At 43.8% G+C, this 21,961-nt stretch overlaps 1 protein-coding gene across 2 annotated transcripts in view; it reads left to right on the forward strand.

The window, feature by feature from the left end:
- Positions 1-21,961, forward strand: part of CCNY (cyclin Y) — a 384,247-nt gene that overhangs the window by 272,729 nt on the left and 89,557 nt on the right. For both annotated transcript variants that reach the window (XM_033931526.1, XM_033931527.1), the window contains 2 exons: positions 6,368-6,468; positions 16,427-16,462. In XM_033931526.1, the coding sequence (XP_033787417.1) occupies positions 6,368-6,468; positions 16,427-16,462 (137 nt within the window). The remainder of the gene's footprint in view (positions 1-6,367; positions 6,469-16,426; positions 16,463-21,961) is intronic.

The following is a 21,961-nucleotide window of genomic DNA, read 5'->3' on the forward strand; positions in this document are numbered from 1 at the left end:
ATTAGATGGAGAGTATTTTTGAATTATGAATTGCAAAGGGAAAATCAGCTCCATAGTTGAGAAATGTGGCGTGTATTAGAGAACTGGAGATACACATATTTTTTAAATTGCAATTCTATAAAATGCTATATAGAATGCAGACACCATCTCCATATATTTTCAGTTGTAATTGTTATTTTACTGGACGGTTGCTATTGGTGGAGGGTTTCTTTATGCCTAGAAAATCCTTTTGAACTTTTTTTCTGTTGTGGGGGTAGGGGTAATGTGTGTAATTCTGTAAAGATATTGCCAACATTTAGGCTCAAAAAATGCTTCTGCATGACTAGAATACAAGCGTATATTCATATATCGTGCAAATATACATATAATTGGCAATATGCAGGCTATGTGCTATCTTTAAGATGCTACCTAATTGTAATACTATATAGTTGTAGAGAATGACATAGGGACACATTTGTCCCCATATGATCTGTTTCCATCCCTGTCCTAGCTCTGTCCTCTTCTGCACAAGCCTCGAACACTTGCGATTTTAAAGGGATGGGAGAGGGATGGAAATAGATCCCGCAGGGGTGAGGACAAATTTGTCCCCATATCATTCTTTAGGAAGGTGGGCACACATGGGCAGAGTGTGGGTGGGGCACACAATTATAGGATCCTATAGTTTATGCACGCTCGTTAGTATTCTAGGTATGAGCATTTGTGTTCGTTCTATGGCTGTTGTAAGTGGTCATGACTAAATTATATGTGCATAGTTGCACTGCTATACTAGTAAGCTAGAAAGAAAATAGGTGTCTAATTTCTATTATATAATAGGTATGGAGAATGGGTTTTGGACGTATTTGTAAACGACTTAGGCCTTCATAGTGCTGCTGAACGACCAAAGCTAAACGGGGCATTTCAGGAACAGTGTTGAGGGCGGGATGTGGGCTGGCTTAGACTTAGTCGTACAGCATGTATAACCAAGTTATACAGCCCAGGATCAACGGATCTTGGACAAAAACCCACCTAAAGTCACCAGATAAGCACTGCAAACACATAAACCCAGGATTCAAGTTTCAAGTTTATTAGGATTTTATATACCGCCTATCAAGGTTATCTAAGCGGTTTTTACAATCAGGTACTCAAGCATTTTCCTTCTCTGTCCCGGTGGGCTCACAATCTATCTAACGTACCTGGGGATATGGAGGATTAAGTGACTTGCCCAGGGTCACAAGGAGCAGTGCGGGGTTTGAACCCACAACCCCAGGGTGCTGAGGCTGTAGATCCAACCACTGCACCACACACTCCTTTAACCGAACTCGGACAAAAACTCTCCTAAAGTCACCAGATAAGCACTGCAATACATAAACCAGACCCCCACACAGTACCCCAGTGATCACCGACCCCCCCAACTCCATAAAAATTGTAATCACACCTTTAAAATTCAGCCTCCAGACCATCATCACCTGGCAGCCTGGCATAGGAAAGCCTAGTCGTCCAGCACAAAGGCGGCTTAAGCCATCTTGGGGGTGGGTTAGGGACCCATGCCCATAAGCCCCTGTAAGCACTGCATTGATACTTAAACATGTGCACTGCCCTATACATCCCCCAAACCCTTTTATAGTGGCATATAAGTGGCTCCTCAGCATTGGAAAAAAAATGCTGCTCATACAGTTGGACCTGACAGCAGCATTTGACCTGGTAGATCATAACATCCTACTGCAAATCTTGGACTCAATAGGCATCTCAGATAAAGTATACTCATAGTTCTTAAAATCCAGAACATACAAAGTAAAATCAGACAAAGAAAAATCCAAACCTTGGTCAAACCCCTGTGGCGTTCCACAAGGGTCCCCACTGTCCCCTACTCTCTTCAACCTATATACGGCCTCTCTTGGCGTTTACCTGAACAAACAAGGTCTATCCTCTTATAGCTATGCTGATGACATCACCATCCTCATTCCTTTTGACCAACCAATGCTCTTAATGTCAGACACACTACACAGAACTCTAGCTACAGTTACGACTTGGATGGAAGACCACAAACTGAAACTCAACCCAGACAAAACTAAATTCATCCTCCTAGAAAACAACAAAATACCAACCATAACCAACTTAGAAATCAACTCTATCAACTACCCTTTGCAAACCACCCTAAAACTTCTAGGTATGATTATTGACAGAGGCTGCACCATGCAACTACAAATTAACAAAACAATACAGAAATCTTTCGCAGTTATGAGAAACCTTAGACAAGTCTGAAAATTCTTCGAAAAAACACAATTTCAGCTCCTAGTACAATCTCTAATCCTAAGTATCCTAGACTATTGCAACATCCTCTACCTCCCCTCCCCTGCCCTGCAACAACTACAGACAATTCAGAATACAGCCCTGAGACTCGTCTATTCATTGAAAAATCACATTACTGAGGCATTCATCAATTCTCATTGGCTTCCAATCCAGGAAAGAATACAATTTAAATTCTACTGTATATTATTTAAAACTATAAATGGAGACAGCCCAACCTACCTAAACGACCGCCTCATCCAAACCACCTCTACCAGGCATAGAAAAACACACACCCCATTCACTTACCCCCCAATCAAAGAAGTAAAACGGAAAAAACTATACAACGGACTACTGGCCACTCAGGCAGCGAAAATAGACAACCAAGTCTCCAACCTATTGACAACAACCCCAGACTACAAGATGTTCAGAAAGGAAATAAAAACTATACTCTTCAAGAAATCCCTTAATAAAGCTTAATACCATGATAAAGCTTAACCCCCCTCTTACCATCCCCTCCCTAACCCCAGATTCTACATTTCCCTCTCTTGGAAACCTTCTCTAATCTAACGTTGTAACCCTTCTTCCATAACTCTTTTTGTAATCCGCTTTGAACCGAAAGGTAATGGCGGAATAGAAATCTGTAATGTAATGTAATAAGGGCTATTGGGGTGGTAGATAAGTGGGTCTAGGGGATTCTGGAGGTTGTTTGGGGGGCTCACCATGATCTATAAGGGAGCTGTAGTGAGATGAAGACATGGCACCCTTTTTGTGAAGTTCATAGCAGTGTCCTGTAAGGTACCCCACTATTTAGCTGCCATGTCTGGGTGTTCAGTCCATCACTTTGCAGACCCCTCCCATGTCCAACAGGGCTTGTTCTAGGCGTTTTTGACTTGGACAAAAATGTGGTATAAAGATGGACGATTTAGCGACAGGGCATGGGCTTCCCACCAGCCACCACTGCCACTTCCTGGCCTTGCCCCATGGCCTGCTGCTCCAGGGCCAACTCTCACAGAGGTCACTGGAGGACTTGTTTGGAGATAATTTTTTGGGGAGGGCATCACCTCCCCATTTGCTGAATCAAATTCATCGCAGCTGATTCATCACACTGAAATGGCCGTGCTGAAACAGCCATGATGAATCATCCTACACCCCGTTTGGATGAGACAAGGGCATAGCAGATAGATTCACTTTTATTTCCCATTTCAGAAGGGTGCTAAAGGTCAATGTCCTAAAAGATCGACATCAGACATTACACCTGCTAACAATCACGTTTTAAAATTAGGTAAACAGCTGCTAATGAGAAGCATTTAACTGAAGGGATTAGGGAATGTTGCTCCCTTAATCTCACCTTGGTTTTTGCCCCTCCAAATGCCAAACTCAAAGAGAAACTGGTCTCTGTGAAAGCATCACAATAATACATAGTTATATTTAAAGTCGCAAAGATAAATGAGTATGTGTCAACATACATCCATTTATGTTCTGGCTTTGAACTCGTCAATATTTTCTCTGTTTATTTTGCTAAAATGATTGCTTATGTTGCATGTGCAAAAACATCCATCTCGCCTGTATTTTAGAATAAGCTCTGCAGCATGTCAACAGATTCTGTTCTAAAATACTCATGAAGCATGAGATGCACTGATCTGCATGTCTCAATTTTGACTTCTACAATCTGTCTACAATTGGGGCTGCCCGTGCATTTCTTAACTACAGGTTTCTGATGCTGTGATTTTTCAGCCGCAAGTGCCATGAGTGTACGAGAAAAAAGGGTCATCTCCTATATCACTGTCCGTTCCAAATATCCCTGTCCCATTTTGCAGGATCCCAATATGAGGTTGCAGTTACTATAATAGCATCAAAATAGCACTTTTTTTTTTTTCTGACTACCCCTTCTCTTAAATTTGGCTGCACAAACAGTTGCAATTTCTGCTGTTCCTTGATTTGTTTTAACTAAGAACAGGTGCCTTTGTGCCCAAAGCAACTGATTCTGCTGTTTTACTTCACTAAACCGTTTCACTACATAAGAATCAGATCAGATCAGCAGGACGAATAGTTAGACGATTTTTGAAACAAAAAAAATTTTGGACGTATTTTTTGAAAATGTGTCCTAGGTTGTTTTTTTACTTTGGACGACTTGTGACTTAGATGAAAACAGTCTTAAACGTTCCTTTTGATTATGCCCCTCTATTTAATTTAACACTTCTGAAGTAAATTCGGTTAAAGGGATAAGTATTAAAATGTCATCTGTGTAAACATAAAATTTTACTTGTAAACTATATAATAAATGACATAAAGGTGCAAGATAAACATTAAATAAAGTTGGAGAAAGCGATGATCTTTAAGCTATGTATGAGTAATTGTAACAACTGCGAAACTAAAGTAAATAGGATTGAATTGCTAATCGATGTAATGGAAGTGCTTATTTTTGAGTGCAAATGAACTCAAAATGCAGCTTGATAGTCGCACTTCATCATCCACCATCTGCAGTCGTTTTCTTTTTTTTCGGTTTAATGTTTGTCAGAGCTGAAAATCCAAGTTCAGAAAGTTCTCAAAGATAAGAAGATTCAAATGGTAACAAAGCCTTGATTGCTTTGTTGCTCAAGTTAGGATAACTACTGCATAAAAAATAAAAATAAAAATGATTTGCCGTTAGTTTTCAAGGACCAATCAATTCAAAGAATGATGCTTGTCTGGGTGGTTGTATCCTTACGCACAAAGATGCTCATAACATTGACAGACTCTTGTGTACACGATGTGCATGTCATCTATTCTAGTGTACATGTGCTGAGAGTTAAGTCGGTTCAACGAATGGCCACCAGGATGGTCTCGGGACTCAAGGATCTCCCATATGAGGAAAGGCTGAGTAAATTGCAGCTATACTCACTCGAGGAATGTAGAGAGAGAGAGGAGACATGATTGAGACGTTTAAATATATCACGGGCCGTATCGAGGTGGAAGATGATATCTTCTTTCTTAAAGGTCCCACGGCCACAAGAGGGCATCCGCTGAAAATCAAGGGTGGGAAATTTCATGGTGACATCAGGAAGTATTTCTTTACCGAAAGGGTGGTTGATCATTGGAATGAACTTCCACTGCAGGTGATTGAGGCCAACAGCGTGCCAGATTTTAAGAAAAAATGGGATAGACATGTGGGATCTCTTGGGAGGTGAAGTTGGGGGGTGGGTCATTAGAGTGGGCAGACTTGATGGGCCGAGGCCCTTTTCTGCCGTCATTTTCTATGTTTCTATGTATACTTATGAAGGGAATTTTTAAAAATAAAGTTAAATTCTGGAATCTCTCGTGGCATGCCCAGAATCTCTTTGGGGCACACCACTGTGCCATGGCACACAGTTTGAGAGACACTGCTCTATTGCCATCCCAAATTCTGTCCAGATATACCACTGCTCTGCTAGCCTCCCCATCCCTACCATGACTGACAGGTCATCTAGCTCCAGCAGGTCCTAAGAAGATCTGCTGCTCACAACTAACCCCCCTCTTCTACAAAACTGCAATAGCAGTTTTTAGTGTGGTGAACTGCGCTGAATGGCCTGCGCTGCTCTCGACGCTCATAGACTTCCTATGAGCATCGGGAGCAGCGCGGCTCTCTGCACTAGAAACTGCTATCACAGTTTCATAAAAGAGGGGGTAAAGTATTCTACAATTAAAAAAAAAAAAAAAAGTGTGGAGGATGGGAGTACCTTCCCTAGGTGCAGTAAATGCTGGTCCCGGCTCTGCTATCAACTGCTTTCCTCGTGTAACGTCCTCATCTTTACAAATCCTGTGTCTCCAACATTTTGCTACGGTCTTAGTCTAGATATCTACAGACTGAGTTTCTGTCTCATGTAGCTGACTATCTCCAAAGGCTCTGGAAAAATTACATTTCTTTGGATTTTGGGGAGGTTCAGTTACAAGATGATCTTGGATCTCATTTCAGAAAAAAAAAAATTTCTCAGACTCTTGGTATTTTATTTCATAGCTTGCCACAGTCTTTTTCTGTCTTTTTTAAGTATTGAAGCCCGCAGCTGCAAAGTGTCTGTGACTGGCTTTGCTTTGAGAGTTAGCGGAACTGTATAATTAATTGCTTTTTCCACATATTTTCTAGCATCCCCCAGGACAAATGAGAAGGAAGTACAGCTCCTGCTCCACCATATTTCTCGATGACAGCACAGTAAGCCAGCCAAACCTCAAGTATACCATTAAATGGTGAGTGCTGCATTAATGGCTAATATGTTTAGGTGCTTATTTTAAAAACACCACTTGCGGTTTGGATATACCTAAACTGGCATTTAGACACCTATCATGCTTAGACATCCAATTTTACAAAGTTGGGAATATGGATGTCTAAAACTGAAGAAAATCCATGGCAAGGAGGTGTGGTCTGGGCATGTTTTGGACAGGACTACGGCAAGCCCAAAAAAGTAGATGTTTGTTCCCCGTTTCAGAAGGCGAATAAGTATCTGTGTTCAAAATAATGAAGTTAGAATCACTACCTAGAGCAGTGTTTTTCAACCTTTTTACACCTATGGACCGTCAGAAATAAAAGAATTATTCTGTGGACTGGCATCGGTCCATGGACCGGCGGTTGAAGAACACGGTGCTAAGTCGTAGGCCAGATCCCCAATCTCCACCCCAGATCCCGCCCCCATAATAGTACTAATTGCACCTTGCATGTCCCGTGCCTCATTTGGAAGCCTTCCTTCCGACGTTGCAACGTCAGAGAGAAGTCTTCCGGTTCAGGCGCAGGATGCACTGAATCAGTTAGGAAGAGGGAGCTGGATCAAAGATAACGCCACATCGATTGCACCTTGGACGGGCGGTTGAAGAACACTGTTTTAGGCCTGATGCAAGTGCTGGTCCTGTGGACCGGCAGGAAATTTCTGTGGACCGGCACTGGTCCATGGACCGGTGGTTGAAGAACACTGACCTAGAGTGTCCAGATTTCAGAAAACTGTTCTTGTTAAGGACACTTCCTTTGTCTTCCAGGGGTTAGTATCCCCTCCCAAAAGTAAAACTGCCAAAGGCTACTGTGCTCTATGACAGCTTCAGACGAAATAAAGTCTATCTCTGGCTTTTACAAAGCTGTGGTAGAGGTTTCTACCGTGGGTTGGTGAGGTAAATGCTGTGATGCTCATAGAATTTGTATGAACGTTGGAGCATTTACCTCGCCGGCCCGCGTAGGAAACCTCTACCTTTTCTTTGTTAAATGAGTCCAAAAAGCTTCCTAAATCAGCACTTAGATTCCTAATTGCCAGGATATCCAAGTGCCAATAATCAAAATTGTCTTTTTGTACGTTTAGCAAGGTATTCCAGCCTTTGTACGTTCAGAGCACGGTGGAGGAGTGTTATGGGTGTCCTTTGGGCAGTGTAAAGGCGGGTTAGACATTGGCGTCTTGCAGCGATAATCAAACAATTTGCAAGACATTCTGGATGGAACGTTTGGAACTAGACCTGTTTTAGAAGGGTCAAGTGCCATAAAGGTGCCCAAACTGATCAGATGACCACTGGAGAGATGAACATATGGCTCCTCCACACTCCTACAGTAGTCACTGACCCCCCTCCCATCCCCCAAAGATGTAAATTAAACAGTACATACCTGTCTCTAGAACAGCACCTTGTATGGGAAAGCCTAGTAAAGCAGCACACAGGTGTCTTAAGTTGCCTGGAGGGTGGGCCAGTGAATCATAGGCAGGAGGACCCAGACCCATAAGCTACTCTACCCACTAATTTATGGCGGAAAATGTGCGCCCACTAAACCCTACTCTATTGCCATATACACTTCTCCCTCCGTATTTGTGGCTTTAGCATTCGTGGTTTCGATTATTCACGTTTAAGCTTGCTGGCTCCTCCCCCCAAATTACATCAGCTTGCATAGAGAAATCGCCGATTCCCAGCACTTTCTTCACCGTGTTTTGCCTCTCCTTCAGGAACAGACCAGGTCTCCTACCATGTTATTCGCGGTTTCACTATATTCACAATGGTTTTTAATAGAAAACATCAAATAATATATGAAAAAGTTATTTGCGGTTCTGTTAATCCCCTATCACAGCGAATATGGAGGGAGAAGTGTAGGTGCCACCTCCAGCCATAAGGGCTATTGGGGTTGTGACAGGTGGGTATAGTAAGTTTTGGGTATGTTTTGGGGGGCTCACCATAACCTATGGCACCCTTTTTGTGAAGTTCACAGCAGTGCCCTCTAAGGTGCCCCACTGCTCTGTTAACATTTCTGGGTGGCCAGTACTACGCTCAAATGGTCTTGTTCTGGGCGTTTAGGACTTGGCCAAAATTTTGTTTGAAAATGTGGTATAAAGATAGACGTCCTGACGGTCTGGGTGTCCCAATGGCCTGGATGTCCAGATAGAGGATTTAAAAAATATATACACTTCCCCCTCCGAATCACGGCAGCCATTTTTGATGACAGTTCTGCACGGGCAGGAGCGTAGGAAGATCGCTCTTGCCCCGCGTCACCACTAGACAACCAGGTAAGGTCTAGGGAGGTCCGGGAGGCAGGGGTGGGTCAAAGTCGGCCCTAAAAGTTATTCACGGGTTTTCAGTAATCCGGGCAGGCTCTGCCCCTAACCCTCGTGTATACGGAGGGTGAAGTGTACTGTATATTTCAAGATGTATGGTGGTTTGCCTTTTGAAAATGGGCATTTTCTTACTGTTGACTTTCGATGTCCAGCACCATATGTCCAAATTGGACTTAGACGTATGTTTTGAAAATGCCCCTCCATGTTTCTAAAATGGTCCACATAAACATTTATGTTTGAGCACATAAGTCTGTGTTGCCATTCCATAACATAGATGTTCATGTGCTGCCACAGAACTGTTTATATTCCTAGTTGCCCCCTGAATAATTTAGACATCTATTTTTCTAAAATAGATGTTCTTGCTGCAAGACACCAGCACATGAATGCCCACTTTATCATGTATTTTAGAACAGGCTCTGGGTCAGCACGTCCTCTTCTAAAATACTAGCAGAACTTCAGATGTCACGACATGGGACATCTAAATTCCAATCTGGATGCCCTTCCTAAAATGCCACCCTTAATTTATTTTGGTGCTATACTAGTTGATTGTAACATAGTAGAAGATGGCCGAAAACCATGACCAGGTTTGGAAACCACCGACTCAAGTAGGGAGGTCATTTAATAACAACACATATTAATGCTTTTGATGTGCGTTAGAGAATGACACGGTGACAAAATTCATCACCGTTCCCATCCCCGCGGATAACCGCAGGAAATAATCCCATGTCATTTTTTAGTGTCTATTTCAGCCTCAGTCCTTCTACACCAGCATTCTTCAAAGCAAAGCTTGAGGGTCAGTGGTTGTGGCCATTCATACTCTGATTCTTCCCTCTCTCTTTAAAGAATGACATGAAGATGGTTTACCAAGGTTATCCGCGGGGACGGGAACGGTGATGAATTTTGTCACCATGTCATTCTCTAATGTGCGTTATCTGCTATAGAGGCACAATGGAATCTGCAGTAAAAAAAAACATGTTAACAGTGTTAGCATGCACTATTGCTAAGTACCCCCTGTATCAGTATCTCGTAAACCTTTCCAAGCTGTGGCACACTAAACTCGGAGCCGTAGCTGGAGGGTCTCCGCACATGTACAGACATGGACATGATGACATCACGTGCTTGTGTGACATAATCACATTGACATCTGTTAACCCTGAAATGACTCGTATGCCGGTGGGGAGGTGCGGAGAGCAGGAGAATCCCCTGTGAGGAGAGCTGCCGGCGAGGAGGAGACTTTGTATATTTGATTCTCTTTTGCTTCCACTGGATTTTACCGATTGATTTTACTAGCTTTTTCCGAGTACTCTCTAATTTACATGTTTTCCTCTTCATTCATTAAGCTTAGGAATTAATCATGTGGAATTTCTAGCCCTTAAAACCTGATAAATCTTACTTGATGCAGTGGAATCAAGTCCATTTTTTAAAACTCTTTATTTTACAAAGCAGCCATCTCATTGAGTGACTTATATTCCTGTTTTTTATTTTGTTTTTTTATTTAAGTTATTTTAAATATTATTAAATTGGAGTTTTAGCGGATCTAATGTAAGAGTCTCACTGAGACTTTGTTGCAAGGAGTTGAACAGCATTGCAGGCTTTATCCTAACTCAAGAAGGCACTGAATGCTTGAGTGTTTGGAATGTCATTGGTTGATGACTACACCAAAGTTTGGCTATTAGCAAAGTGTGTTAAATTTCTGTTATTTTCCACAACAAAGTGCAGGTATTGAAGGTTCATTTAATAAAATACTGCTGGAATTTTTGCATAGAATATCTTTTTATCAATGTATCATTGTTGAGTGTGAAAACATAAAAGTTATAGCTATAATACCAAGAAATTTTCTCAGTTAAGCAAAAATGACCAAATTTTAAGATAAACGGAGGTGTGAGGGAAAAACTTCAATTCGCACAGTTTTTCCAACTATAGGTTTTTCTGGACAACCTTATCAGCTAGGATCTTCAGCCTGGAGAAGAGATGGTTTAGGGGAGATATGATAGAGGTCTATAAAAATGCTGAGCGGAGTGGAATGAGTAGATATGAATCGCTTGTGTACTCTTTCCAAAAATAGTAGGACTAGGGGACATGCGATGAAGCTACTAAGCAGTACCGTATTTTCACGCATATAACGCGCGCGTTATACGCGTTTTTACCTACCGCGCATACCCCTCGCGCGTTATACGTGTGAGCGCGGTATACAAAATTTTTTTTACATAGTTCCCACCCCGCCCGACGCCCGATTCACCCCCCCAGCAGGACCGCTCGCACCCCCACCCCGAACGACCGCTCGCACGCACTCCCACCCGCACCCGCATCCACGATCGGAGCAAGAGGGAGCCCAAGCACTCTTGCCCGGCCGACTCCCCAACTCCCTGACAATATTGGGCCAGGAGGGAGCCCAAACCCTCCTGGCCACGGCGACCCCCTACCCCCACCCCGCACTACATTACGGGCTGGAGGGATCCCAGGCCCTCCTGCCCTCGACGCAAACCCCCCTCCCTCCAACGACCGCCCCCCCAGCCGACCCGCGACCCCCCTGGCCGACCCCCACGACACCCCCACCCCCTCCCCCGTACCTTTGGTAGTTGGCCGGACAGACGGGAGCCAAACCCGCCTGTCCGGCAGGCAGCCAACGACGGAATGAGGCCGGATTGGCCCATCCGTTCCAAAGCTCCGCCTACTTAGGTCCCACCTGGGGGCGCGGCCTGAGGCACATGGGCCCAACCCGACCATGTGCCTCAGGCCGCGCCCCCAGGTGGGACCTAAGGCTCCAGGGCCTATTCTGATTGGCCCACGCGCCTTAGGCCCCACCAGTAGGCGGAGCTTTGGGACGGATGGGCCAATCCGGCCTCATTCCGTCGTTGGCTGCCTGCCGGACAGGCGGGTTTGGCTCCCGTCTGTCCAGCCAACTACCAAAGGTACGGGGAAGGGGGGTGGGGGTGTCGTGGGGGTCGGCCAGGGGGTCGCAGGTCGGCTGGGGGGGCGGTCGGAGGTTCTTGGGGGGGGCGGTCGTTGGAGGGAGGGGGGTTTGCGTCGAGGGCAGGAGGGCCTGGGATCCCTCCTGCCCGTAATGTAGTGCGGGGTGGGGGTAGGGGGTCGCCGTGGCCAGGAGGGTTTGGGCTCCCTTCTGGCCCGATATTGTTGGGGAGTCGGCGGTCCTTCGGGGTGGGGGTGCGAGTGGTCCTGCCGGGGGGGGGGATGTATCGGACGTCGGGGGGGGGCATCAGGCTTTCAGGATGGGGACAGACCTTCAAGGGGGTGAACGGAGAGTCGGGACAGTGCACGGAGAGTCGGGGCAGTGCACGGAAAGTCAGGGAGGGTGAACGGAGAGTCGGGACAGCGCACGGAGAGTCGGGGAGAGCGAAAGGAGAGTCGGGGTGGCCAGAGGAGAGTCGGGGCGGGCGAAAGGACAGTCGGGCTGCATGCGCGGTATACCCGTGAGCGCGGTATACAAAAGTTTTTGTACATAAAATCGTGGTTTCTGCGCGCTATACCCGTGTGCGCGTTTTACACGGGTGCGCGTTATCTGCGTGAAAATACGGTACATATAAAACAAACTGGAAAAAATATTTCTTCACTCAACAAGCACTTAAACTCTGGAATTTGTTGCCGGAGAATGTGGTAAATGCACGTAGCTTAGCAGGGTTTAAAAAAGATATGGATACCTTCCTAAAAGAAAGGGCCATAAACCATTATTATTAAGATGGATGGGGGGAAATCCACTGCTTATTGCTAGGATAAGCAGCATAAAATCTGTTTTACTCTTGGGATCATGCCAGGTATTTGTGACGTGGGTTGGCCATTGTAGTAAATAGGATACTTTGATGGACCTTTGTTCTGTCCTGGAAGCATTTTGAGAGGGTTAGGAATGACTCCCTGTCCCCCAAACTATGCCCATGGCTGGTTTTTAATGTCATTCTCTGAGTGTACTCTGTAGAAATGACACTTCCATAGGCTGTGCTACTCAAAATCTTTCAACCACATGTGCAGATCACGAGCTGGCTGCTGTAGTTTTAAAACCTTTGATGTGCAACAAGAGAGGAGCAAGCCAAGATAGAACATGTTTTTTTCTTCAGCTGGTCCATGTTAAAGCAGAATAAAATGATGGCAGCTCAAGCAAAAAAAGACTGCAAGGACCTTCCATTTGGCCTAATTTTATTCTTTTTACATAGCCAGCACCCCAGCGGAACTCAGACTTTACTGTCACTTCTTTGCAGGTATATTCAGGGGGAAATTGGGCACGAAGGCGGCAATTCTATAACTTATGTCTACAGTTATGCACCACTTCCACATATGTGTATAACTGGTTTGGTTATCATTCCAAATCAGTTATACTTTTTTAGTAGATCCTCAGCGGGTTTACAAAGATAGTTGCTTCGCTCTACAAATTTAATATTATCGGCAGTCTGTCCAGCATCAGCCTCTGTTCCTCCATGCTGGATTTGGCCCCTTTTGTCTCTTGCTAGGTGCAGGTCACAGACCGTATAAGTCTGTCTGGCATCAACCTCCGTTCCCCCCCATGCTGGATTTGGCCACTCTGTCTCTCACCATTTGCAAGACAGACCATTCAAGTCTGTTGGGCATCGACCTCAGCTCCCACTGTTCTTGCCCAAGGTAACACCTTAACAGCTATGTTGCTTTTCCATCTTCTTTCTATTTAAGTATCCCTTTTGTGTACTCCACACATTTTTTAATTCATTCACAGTTTTAGACTATCACCTCTCTCGAAAGAGCATTCCAAGCATCCACCATCCTCTCTGTGAAAAAGTATTTCCTGACATTACTCCCTGCAACCTCTATTCATGTTTGAAGAAAGTGTGTGGAAGTGGTGCCATTGGGGCAGTGGGAAATGCCTGAAGACGGCTTCAGGTGGGGGAGGGGCAACTTCCAAGTGGAGGGTTGACTGCTAAAGGGAGTGTTTTAGGTTTGGAGGGGTTTGGTTGGGGCAGCACTCTGTTCCTTAAAGGTGCCAACCCCTTTAACATGCAGCCTGGGCACATAGGGTCATGGCTTCGTGGCCCAATTTGCCCAAGCTGATATAATAATACCTCTTACAAGGCGACTTGCAAACAGCATTATATAGTTTGTTTACTGTGGGAATCTGTAATTGTCCATCTATAATGAGTTACCACAGGTTGCAGATTCCTACAGTAAATCAAGGAGCTTTAAATGTCTGCTTCTTGCTGCAGCTTGATAACTTCCCCCCAATGGGAATCTTGTGTCCCTTTTTTTTTCAAATGGAAGAGATGAACAGGTTGATTGGATTGTCCAATATTTATTCTGTGCATTGCCAAGGGTAAACTTAGGTTTGAATCTAGACTTTTTAAGGATTCAGATGAGGGTGCTACAGAAATAATATTCACAACCTTCAAAGCCAATAAGATAGCTTAAAATATTGATGGGGGTATGGGTATGGTAGAAGAAGAATCCAGATAATGTCGAACAAAAAATTGTTGTAAACCAAACAAGAAAGAGAAAACTGTTAGACTGCAGCTCATCCCCACTGCACCTTCCCCCCCCCCCCCAACAAAAAAATACAGATTGAGTGGTTAACTCTGTTGAAACCATCATGTGACATAATGCATGTTTTCATTTATCATATGGCTTCTTTCTGCGCTCTTGAGGGTCACCATGCAACACAGCAGAAAACCAGATTCTACCAGTATCATAAAACAGACAGTGAAAAAGATCTTTCATTATTTGAAAAGTTGGTTTCAGGCAGATTGTAAATTTAGGGAGTAATTTAATAAGCAACTTGAGCATGTAGAACAGCTCAAGTAGGCATTTATAACATTTCTCTAGAGTTTGAGCTGGAAAGGACATCAGGTAATAATTGTTAAAAATTGGTTTTGCGCTGGAGTAATCAGAACATTGAGCAATTTAAATTTGTCTTTGACCTTGAAGTGATCCTGGAAATGAACAGAAGCCTGCGTAATATGAACACACATTAGTGATTTGTATGTTCAGTTTTAGATTTTAGCCTATGATGTTAAAAGAAAAGCTTTTTAGATCAGTGGAATAAAAATATTTGCTAAATAACCACCCCCCCCTTTTACAAAACTGCGAAAGCAGTTTTTAGCGCCGGTTGGTACGCTGAATGCTGTGTGCTACTCATAGGAACTCTGAGCGTCGGAGCAGCACACAGCACTCAGCGTGCAAGCCGGCACTAAAAACCGCTTTTGTAAAAAAGGTGGGGGGTGGGGGGATAAATAAAATAAGAGACCCGTTTTCTAAAATGCATTAAAAAATAGACTTAGGGCTTCTTTTACTAAGGTGCGCTAGCGTTTTTAGTGCGTGCTGCATTGCTCCGCGCGCTAACCCCACGCTAGGCGCCAAGAACTAACGCCAGCTCAATGCAGTTTTTCGAGGGGCTTGTGTTGTGTTTGCTATTAGCATATAGCCATTACCAAAAATTAGCGCATGAACACTTACCGCCACCTGTTGTGCAAGATCTAATGTGCTAATCCCATGCTAATCAGTTAGGCCCGGATTCTATAAACAGTGCCGTTGTCAGCTTCTGCCTTGAAAAGCGGCCACTTATCGCATGCCAATCACGCGACGGCACTGCTTATAGAATCGCGCTTTCGGGAAGGTAGAAACCGGAAATGTAGGCCATGGTTTTCAAGGCCTACATTTCTGGCACCTACCTTTGATGTGAATTGCTCTTTACAGCGCCTAATGCCACTTCCAGCGTAATCCAGCCTATAGTGGTATTAGGTGCCGTAAAGCACCTCCACAGGCATAATTCTGGCGCCGTTTCTTTGAAATTCATTTTAAAAGTTCTTTTAAACAGTGTTTTGCACTTAGGCGCCTAAGTTAAGGCACCGTTTATAGAATATGGGCCTTAGTGTGTGGCAGAATAGAAGCGCTAACCAATTAGCACAGAAAAGCCTACTCTCCATCCCCAGACATGCCCCCCTAAAAATTAAAGAATAATTTTTAACACATAGTTTGGACGCACACATTTGGAATTTATCATGGGATGCCTCAACGCATCCTGCGATAAGCCTTTTTAAACTGTGGTAAGCACATTCTAGTGCTTTCTGCAGCTTAATAAAAGGAGCCTTTAGGCAATAATGTTGTAAAGTGTTTTCACTGTGTAAAGTCTGTTTCACATCTTTTAAAAGGCTTTTATAAAATTATATGACTGCATACATATGTAAGAGTACATGAACCTACTTTTTACGTGGTCTAAGCAAAAGCATTCTTGAGGGTGTAATATAGGCAGAGTGGAAGTAGAGTTGCAATGTATATGATTTGTGCTTGTGCGCTATCCATATATGCATTTACAGTTTATGCAGAGCAGGTGGAAATTTGTGCATTACCGGGGCTTTATTTTATAAAGGCACATGTGGCGTGGGGAGTGTGTGGTGGAGTGGTTAGAGCTACAGCCTCAGTATCCTGGGGTTGTGGGTTCAAATCCTGCACTGCTCCATGTGACCCTATTGCCCCAGGTACATTAAATAGAGTGTGAGCCCACTGGGACAGACAGGGAAAAATGCTTGAATGTAAACCACTTAGGTATATAAATACTTAAAACAAATGTGTACCCTTTTCTTGAGATGTACCCCTCAAAGTTTTGAATTGTAGTTATTTGGTGTTATTGCTCATTTTTATTCTACATTTTTTTTTCTTTACAGTGTAGCTCTTGCAATATATTACCACATCAAAAACAGGTATGTTGAAGTTAGACTTTTTTAATCTGTAAATTCTACATGTCTTGTGTGTATATGTATTTTGCTGGGGTGGATGGGGTTTTCTGAGATTTGAGGGGCATTTTATATAGGATGTCTAAGTCTGAGGTTGGACATTTTGGGCAAGACGTCCACAATACAAGTACAAAAAATGTCCATTCTCAAAGCTGCCAGACATGTATCTTTTATTTTTTTAAATTACCTATACATAAGTTTTGGTCCTTAGAGTGTCTATCTTTTTTGGCCATTTTCAAAAATAAAAACGTCCACATGAAAAACGCACAAAAGCAAATTTTGTGGACGTACCCAACCACCTTGTCTGATCACGGCAGGGGAATCCCCATCAGCTGAGCTAGTTTTGGGGATTCCTACCAGCTCAGCTGATGGGGATTCCCCCTGCCAGGATCAGCTGAACTGGCAGGGAGATTCCTCTCTTCCTCCCTCCCTCACAGGCACCGATCCACTAGCTCTCTCCACAGAGAGCCCCTGCACTACACCTCTCACCCCCAACATCTCTTGACACTCCCGACAGCACTGACAACACCCCCCATCACATCACCCGACACTCCCGTACCTTGTGCTGCAAAATCGACAGGAGGGAAGCCCACTCCCTCCCGCCCGCAGGGCCATGTGCTGTGAATGTGCTGATTGGCTCAACATTGCAATGCATTGAGAGGGGGAAGGCTCATCATTTGCAGCACGCAGCCTTGTAGGAAGGAGGGAGTGGGTTGCCCTCCTGCTGATTTTGCAGTGCAAGGTACAGGAGTGTCAGGTGATGTGGTGGTGGTGGTGGGGGGGGGGGTTGTCAGTGCTGTCGGGAGTGTCGGGTGATGAGGGGGAGGTGTTACCAGTGCTATCGGAGGTGTCGGATGTTGTGAGAAGGGATGTTGCCCTGTGCTGTCAGGGATGGGTGATAGAAACCTAGAAACATGATGGCAGATAAAGGCCAAATGGCCCATCTAGTCTGCCCATCTACAATAACCATTACTGATGTATGTGTGTGTGTGTGGGTGGGGGGGGGGGCGGTTGCCAGTTCAGTCGGGGGTGTTGCCAATACTGTTGAGGGATGTTGGGAGGAGGGCTGTAGAGTGGAGGGGGCTGGGGGATCAGTGCCTGGGAGGGAGGGAGGGAGGAATCTCCCTGCCAGTTCAGCTGATTCTGGCAGGTAGAATCCCCATCAGCTGAGCCAGCAGGAATCCCTAAAACTGTTTCAGTCGATGGGGATTCCTCTGCCCTGATCAGCTGATGGCAAGCCCTCATTATGCTGTTTTTGACCCCCATCTCTGGGTGGTGGGAGGGGGGTTGGTGACCACTGGAGGAGTAAGGGGTGATCATACCTTAATCTCTCCGGTGGTCATCTGGTCAGTTTGTTCAGGTTTGGGGCACTTAGACACAACTAAAACAGGTCTAACTGCTGGCGTCTAAGTTCCCTCTAGGAAGCTTTGATTATTGCTACAGTACATCCAGGTTTAAGCCTGCCTGATTCCCGCCTATAACACCCCTCCCAACATGCCCCTTTGAGCTCTTCTGGACACTGTCGCAACCCGCGGGCTCCTGATCACCGCAGCGAGCCGGGTTCTCCGCGACCGTAATTGCTCCCAGCGTGTTCCCTTCAACTAGGGAATCCTTCAGGCTATATAGACAACTGCCTAGGGTAAAAACCATAGGACAAATGACCTCAGTGAAAACAGGCAAGGAATACCACACACACTCTGGAAGGTCCAAAATAAGGATATACTTTTATTTCTGACTCTAGGTCAGGCTGATCTGATGTTATCAGTAGGTTGTAACATTTTTCAGCACATTTGTTCAGAAAACAAAGGATGCAAAAAACAGGGCCAACCTGGCCACACTGGCTTCACCAGTATAAGAATGAACGTTCTATCAAAAATCAGAAACAATAAAGGAAAACACAAAACCAGAATTATGCTGGACTTCTGCCTCATTAACATAGTCCTCTTCACCAGCCTTAAATGGTACAGATAGTTTTAGCAATGCTCTCTTCCTATGAAGGAGCAGTAGGGAGAAGCACACAAAATACTTGCAGGAAAAAATAAAACTTTTCCAAATCACAAAAAAAAGTAAACTGCTAAACTTGGAATCTTTCCACAGGCTGCCTGCAGCTAGGGAACTCACACAAACTGAGCTGCCCCGTCACTGACGTTCCCTGCAGAAACTTATCACTGCTAATTAGCCTCCAGCTGTGTGAAAAGGAGGAAAAAAAAGCTGCATAGCTTGAAAATGTTTAGGCAGTTCAAGCAACAAACTATGTGAAAGCATTCTTCAGAGCCTAGCTGTGGGAAGTTTAAGCACTTCTGAACACACAGCAAACATAGTCCCAAAACTTTCATGAAACAGGTAAGGAACAAAAATTAGCAAAACACTTCCAACCTTTTAGCTTGTGTCCATTGCTTCCAATCTCTCCCTAGGAATACTTGGCACACCAATGTCCATCGGTTCCCAGCTTTCCAGCTGCCTCTCACTGGTGGGATCAGACACCTCTGAAATGTCCATCATCTCACAGTCTCTTACCAGCTCGTCAGCATTCAGTTGGGGAGCTGAGTTGTGCTGCCTCTCAGGCTCCTGTTGCAGCCCCCTTGGCTCCTCCCCCTCTCAGGGTCTCAGCTGCCCTGTTTTAACCGGCTCCAATTCACCCCTCCCTGCTCTGCAGAGGGGGAAGGGAACAAACTCTGTCTGCAGCTGTGCCTGCCTAGCTGACAGCTTCCTGCCAGTTCTCTGGCCTTCTGGGAGATGTAGTTCCCTGGCTCTTCAGTTTCTTTGAGCTCTAATAGCAGGCTTGGGAGAGTAACCTGTAACTGGACTGAACTCTCCCTGGCAGTCAGTGTCTGTCTCATCAATGTTGGTGCAAGGGAGGTCAGCGCTATCTCACTCAGCAGAGCCAACCTGGTCAGCTCTCCTGCATAGGGGTTTACTGATCTTCCTAGATACTTCTGTGACAAAACTAGGAAGAGAGCTAGATTTGTCACAACACACAGCAGCTTAGAAGTGCTGCTGCACGTCCAGAAAGTTGGTTTTGATTATTGGCACTTGGATGTCCCTACTGTTAGGATGTCCAAGTTCTGACTTAGGCTGGTTTTTGGACATTTCAAAGTTTTGAGTATGAGCCTCTTAGTCTTTTCTGAATTTCAGAAGCCTCTTCATGTTTTGCTTGAGGTGATAGGAAAGAGGTGGGAGAGGGACTGCAATATTGCTCTCCTCTTTGTGACCGAACAATAATTACTAAGGAGTCCTTTTACTAACCTGTGCTAAGAAATGGACTTAGTGCATCCTTATGCAGGACTTTCCTGCATGTTAAGCCCATTTGTAGCGCAGCCATCAAAAATGGCTTTTTTTCTGTTTGTTGAATATATGACAATGTGCTAATGTTAGAATTAATGCATTCTCATTTTAAAAAAATTACATGGGAGCTTTCATGCCCAATCTCCACTCCTGATACATACCCAGAATAAATAAATACCGTGCACTTAGCATGTGCAGCTAGCAAAACCAAAACAGAATGCTTTAGTGCATCCATCCCATGTTAGGCCATTTTTGCTTCATTACACATACATTAGTGCCTAATGCATCTCAGGAAAAGAAGTCGTAAGCTCAATAGTGTTATGGATTTCTGGAAATTCAAATGAATTAAGAAAAACACCCATAGTAATCTCACAACCATGCTTCTTTTAGATTTTCCCTGCTGTGTAATAGTATAATGGAGCACTGACAGGGCATGAAATTAAAACTTAAACTTCCCAGCACTCGAATGACTTTGAAAATATGTATGAATGCTTTTTGTTGTGGGTACACAATTTTGGAGTAAGATTTATACTTTGCTAGCATTATTTTAAAATATTTTTTTTTTAGTTATGTTTCTCTTATATGGTGACCTGAAAATAAACTCCTAAATTCCATAATATATTGTGAGTTAATAACGCACAGTATGTAAATATATGCTATGAAAGATTGCCCATGTAAAATGAACAGTGTTTAATAGATGACTCCAGAATTTGGCTACAAACTTTGAGCTGGGGCTGACTCGGTGTGAATGGAGATCTGGTTTCCACACCTTAAGCAGGTTGGCATTCATAGTGGGAAGGGAGCTGTGGCTGGACTCAGAAAAGTTCATGTACCAGGATCTGGAAGAAGCTAGTGTCCCTGGCCCCTGAGTAAGGACTGGACTCGATGCAGAAAGTTAAAAAAAAAGAAGACAAATAATTTCAAGCAGTTATTAATAAAGGCAGTTTAAATAGAGACTTTTTCCAACTTAAATTCAAACAGCCATAATTATATAAGGAAGGGAGATATTATTATATTTTATAAGGGTTGTTTATAAGATGTCAAGTGTATTTGAACGTGAAATTGGTATTTGTATTGATTGTACTTGATTTAAGATATGAAATGAATAAAGTATTTAAAAAAAAAATTCAAACAGCCAGATTGAAAAATAAAGGTGTTTGTTTGCAGATCTGGAGATTTCTTGCTTATCCGTGTTCTATCACATTTTGGGAAATCATATTCATAGGAAATAAAGGAAATCATTTTCACCATAACCCTTTAATTGATCTTGAACGAGAGCAACAGTGCCAAATAATATGCATTTGGAAATGCAGATCTCCTATAAGAGCCATAGAAAACACATGTTGCTTCTGAACAACAATGCCAAATAAAGGGCTACAGTATGATTATTGTACAAAGAAGGATAAATTTAAATTCATCTTTCTTTGTACACTTGTAGGATAACAGAAATTTGACTGTAATGCAAAAGGGCTATGCTACAATACATAAAAATATTAAGCATAACATGCTTGATGTGCAGCCATCATCTGAGGTTTTTCAGTAGGTGCTTTTATTTAAATTTCCTGCCACACTAAACAAAAAGAATTTTGGCCATTTAGTTTATATTGGAACATTAAAATAAAAACCATGCTGGGCCGTACCAAAGTTCATCAAGTCCAGCATCCTATCTCTAACAGTGGCCAGTGCAGATCACCAGTGCAGATTCCCAAATATAAATCCATTTCATATAGCTCATTTCAAGGAATGAACAATGGTTCTTCCATGTCTACATGACTAATATTTTTTATAGACTTCCTCTAAAATCTTGGCCAAACCTTTTTTTGAATTCCACTCTATAGGTCACTTTAATCATATAGTTCAGCAATGGATTCCACAGCTTCATTATATACTGGAACAAAAACCAAACCAAACCCAAAAAGCTTTCTATGATTTGTTTTCTGATTGCTGGTCATTAGTTTAGTGGTGTCTTGTTTTCGTGTTGTTTAAGAGATTAAAACAACCATTCCCTATTTAACTACAGTGCTCCCCCGTGGATTTGCGGTCCACGGTTCGCGGTATTTTCCAACTGCGAAGGGGAGGCAGGAGAGGGCTGCTGGAGAGGCAGGAGAGGGCATCCGGAGCACTGGCGAGTGAAGGAAATCACTCGCAGTATGCTCCGACTGCCTCTTCGTGTATTAAAGT

Source organism: Geotrypetes seraphini, chromosome 2 (assembly GCF_902459505.1).
Source record: "Geotrypetes seraphini chromosome 2, aGeoSer1.1, whole genome shotgun sequence".
Lineage (NCBI taxonomy): Eukaryota > Metazoa > Chordata > Amphibia > Gymnophiona > Dermophiidae > Geotrypetes > Geotrypetes seraphini.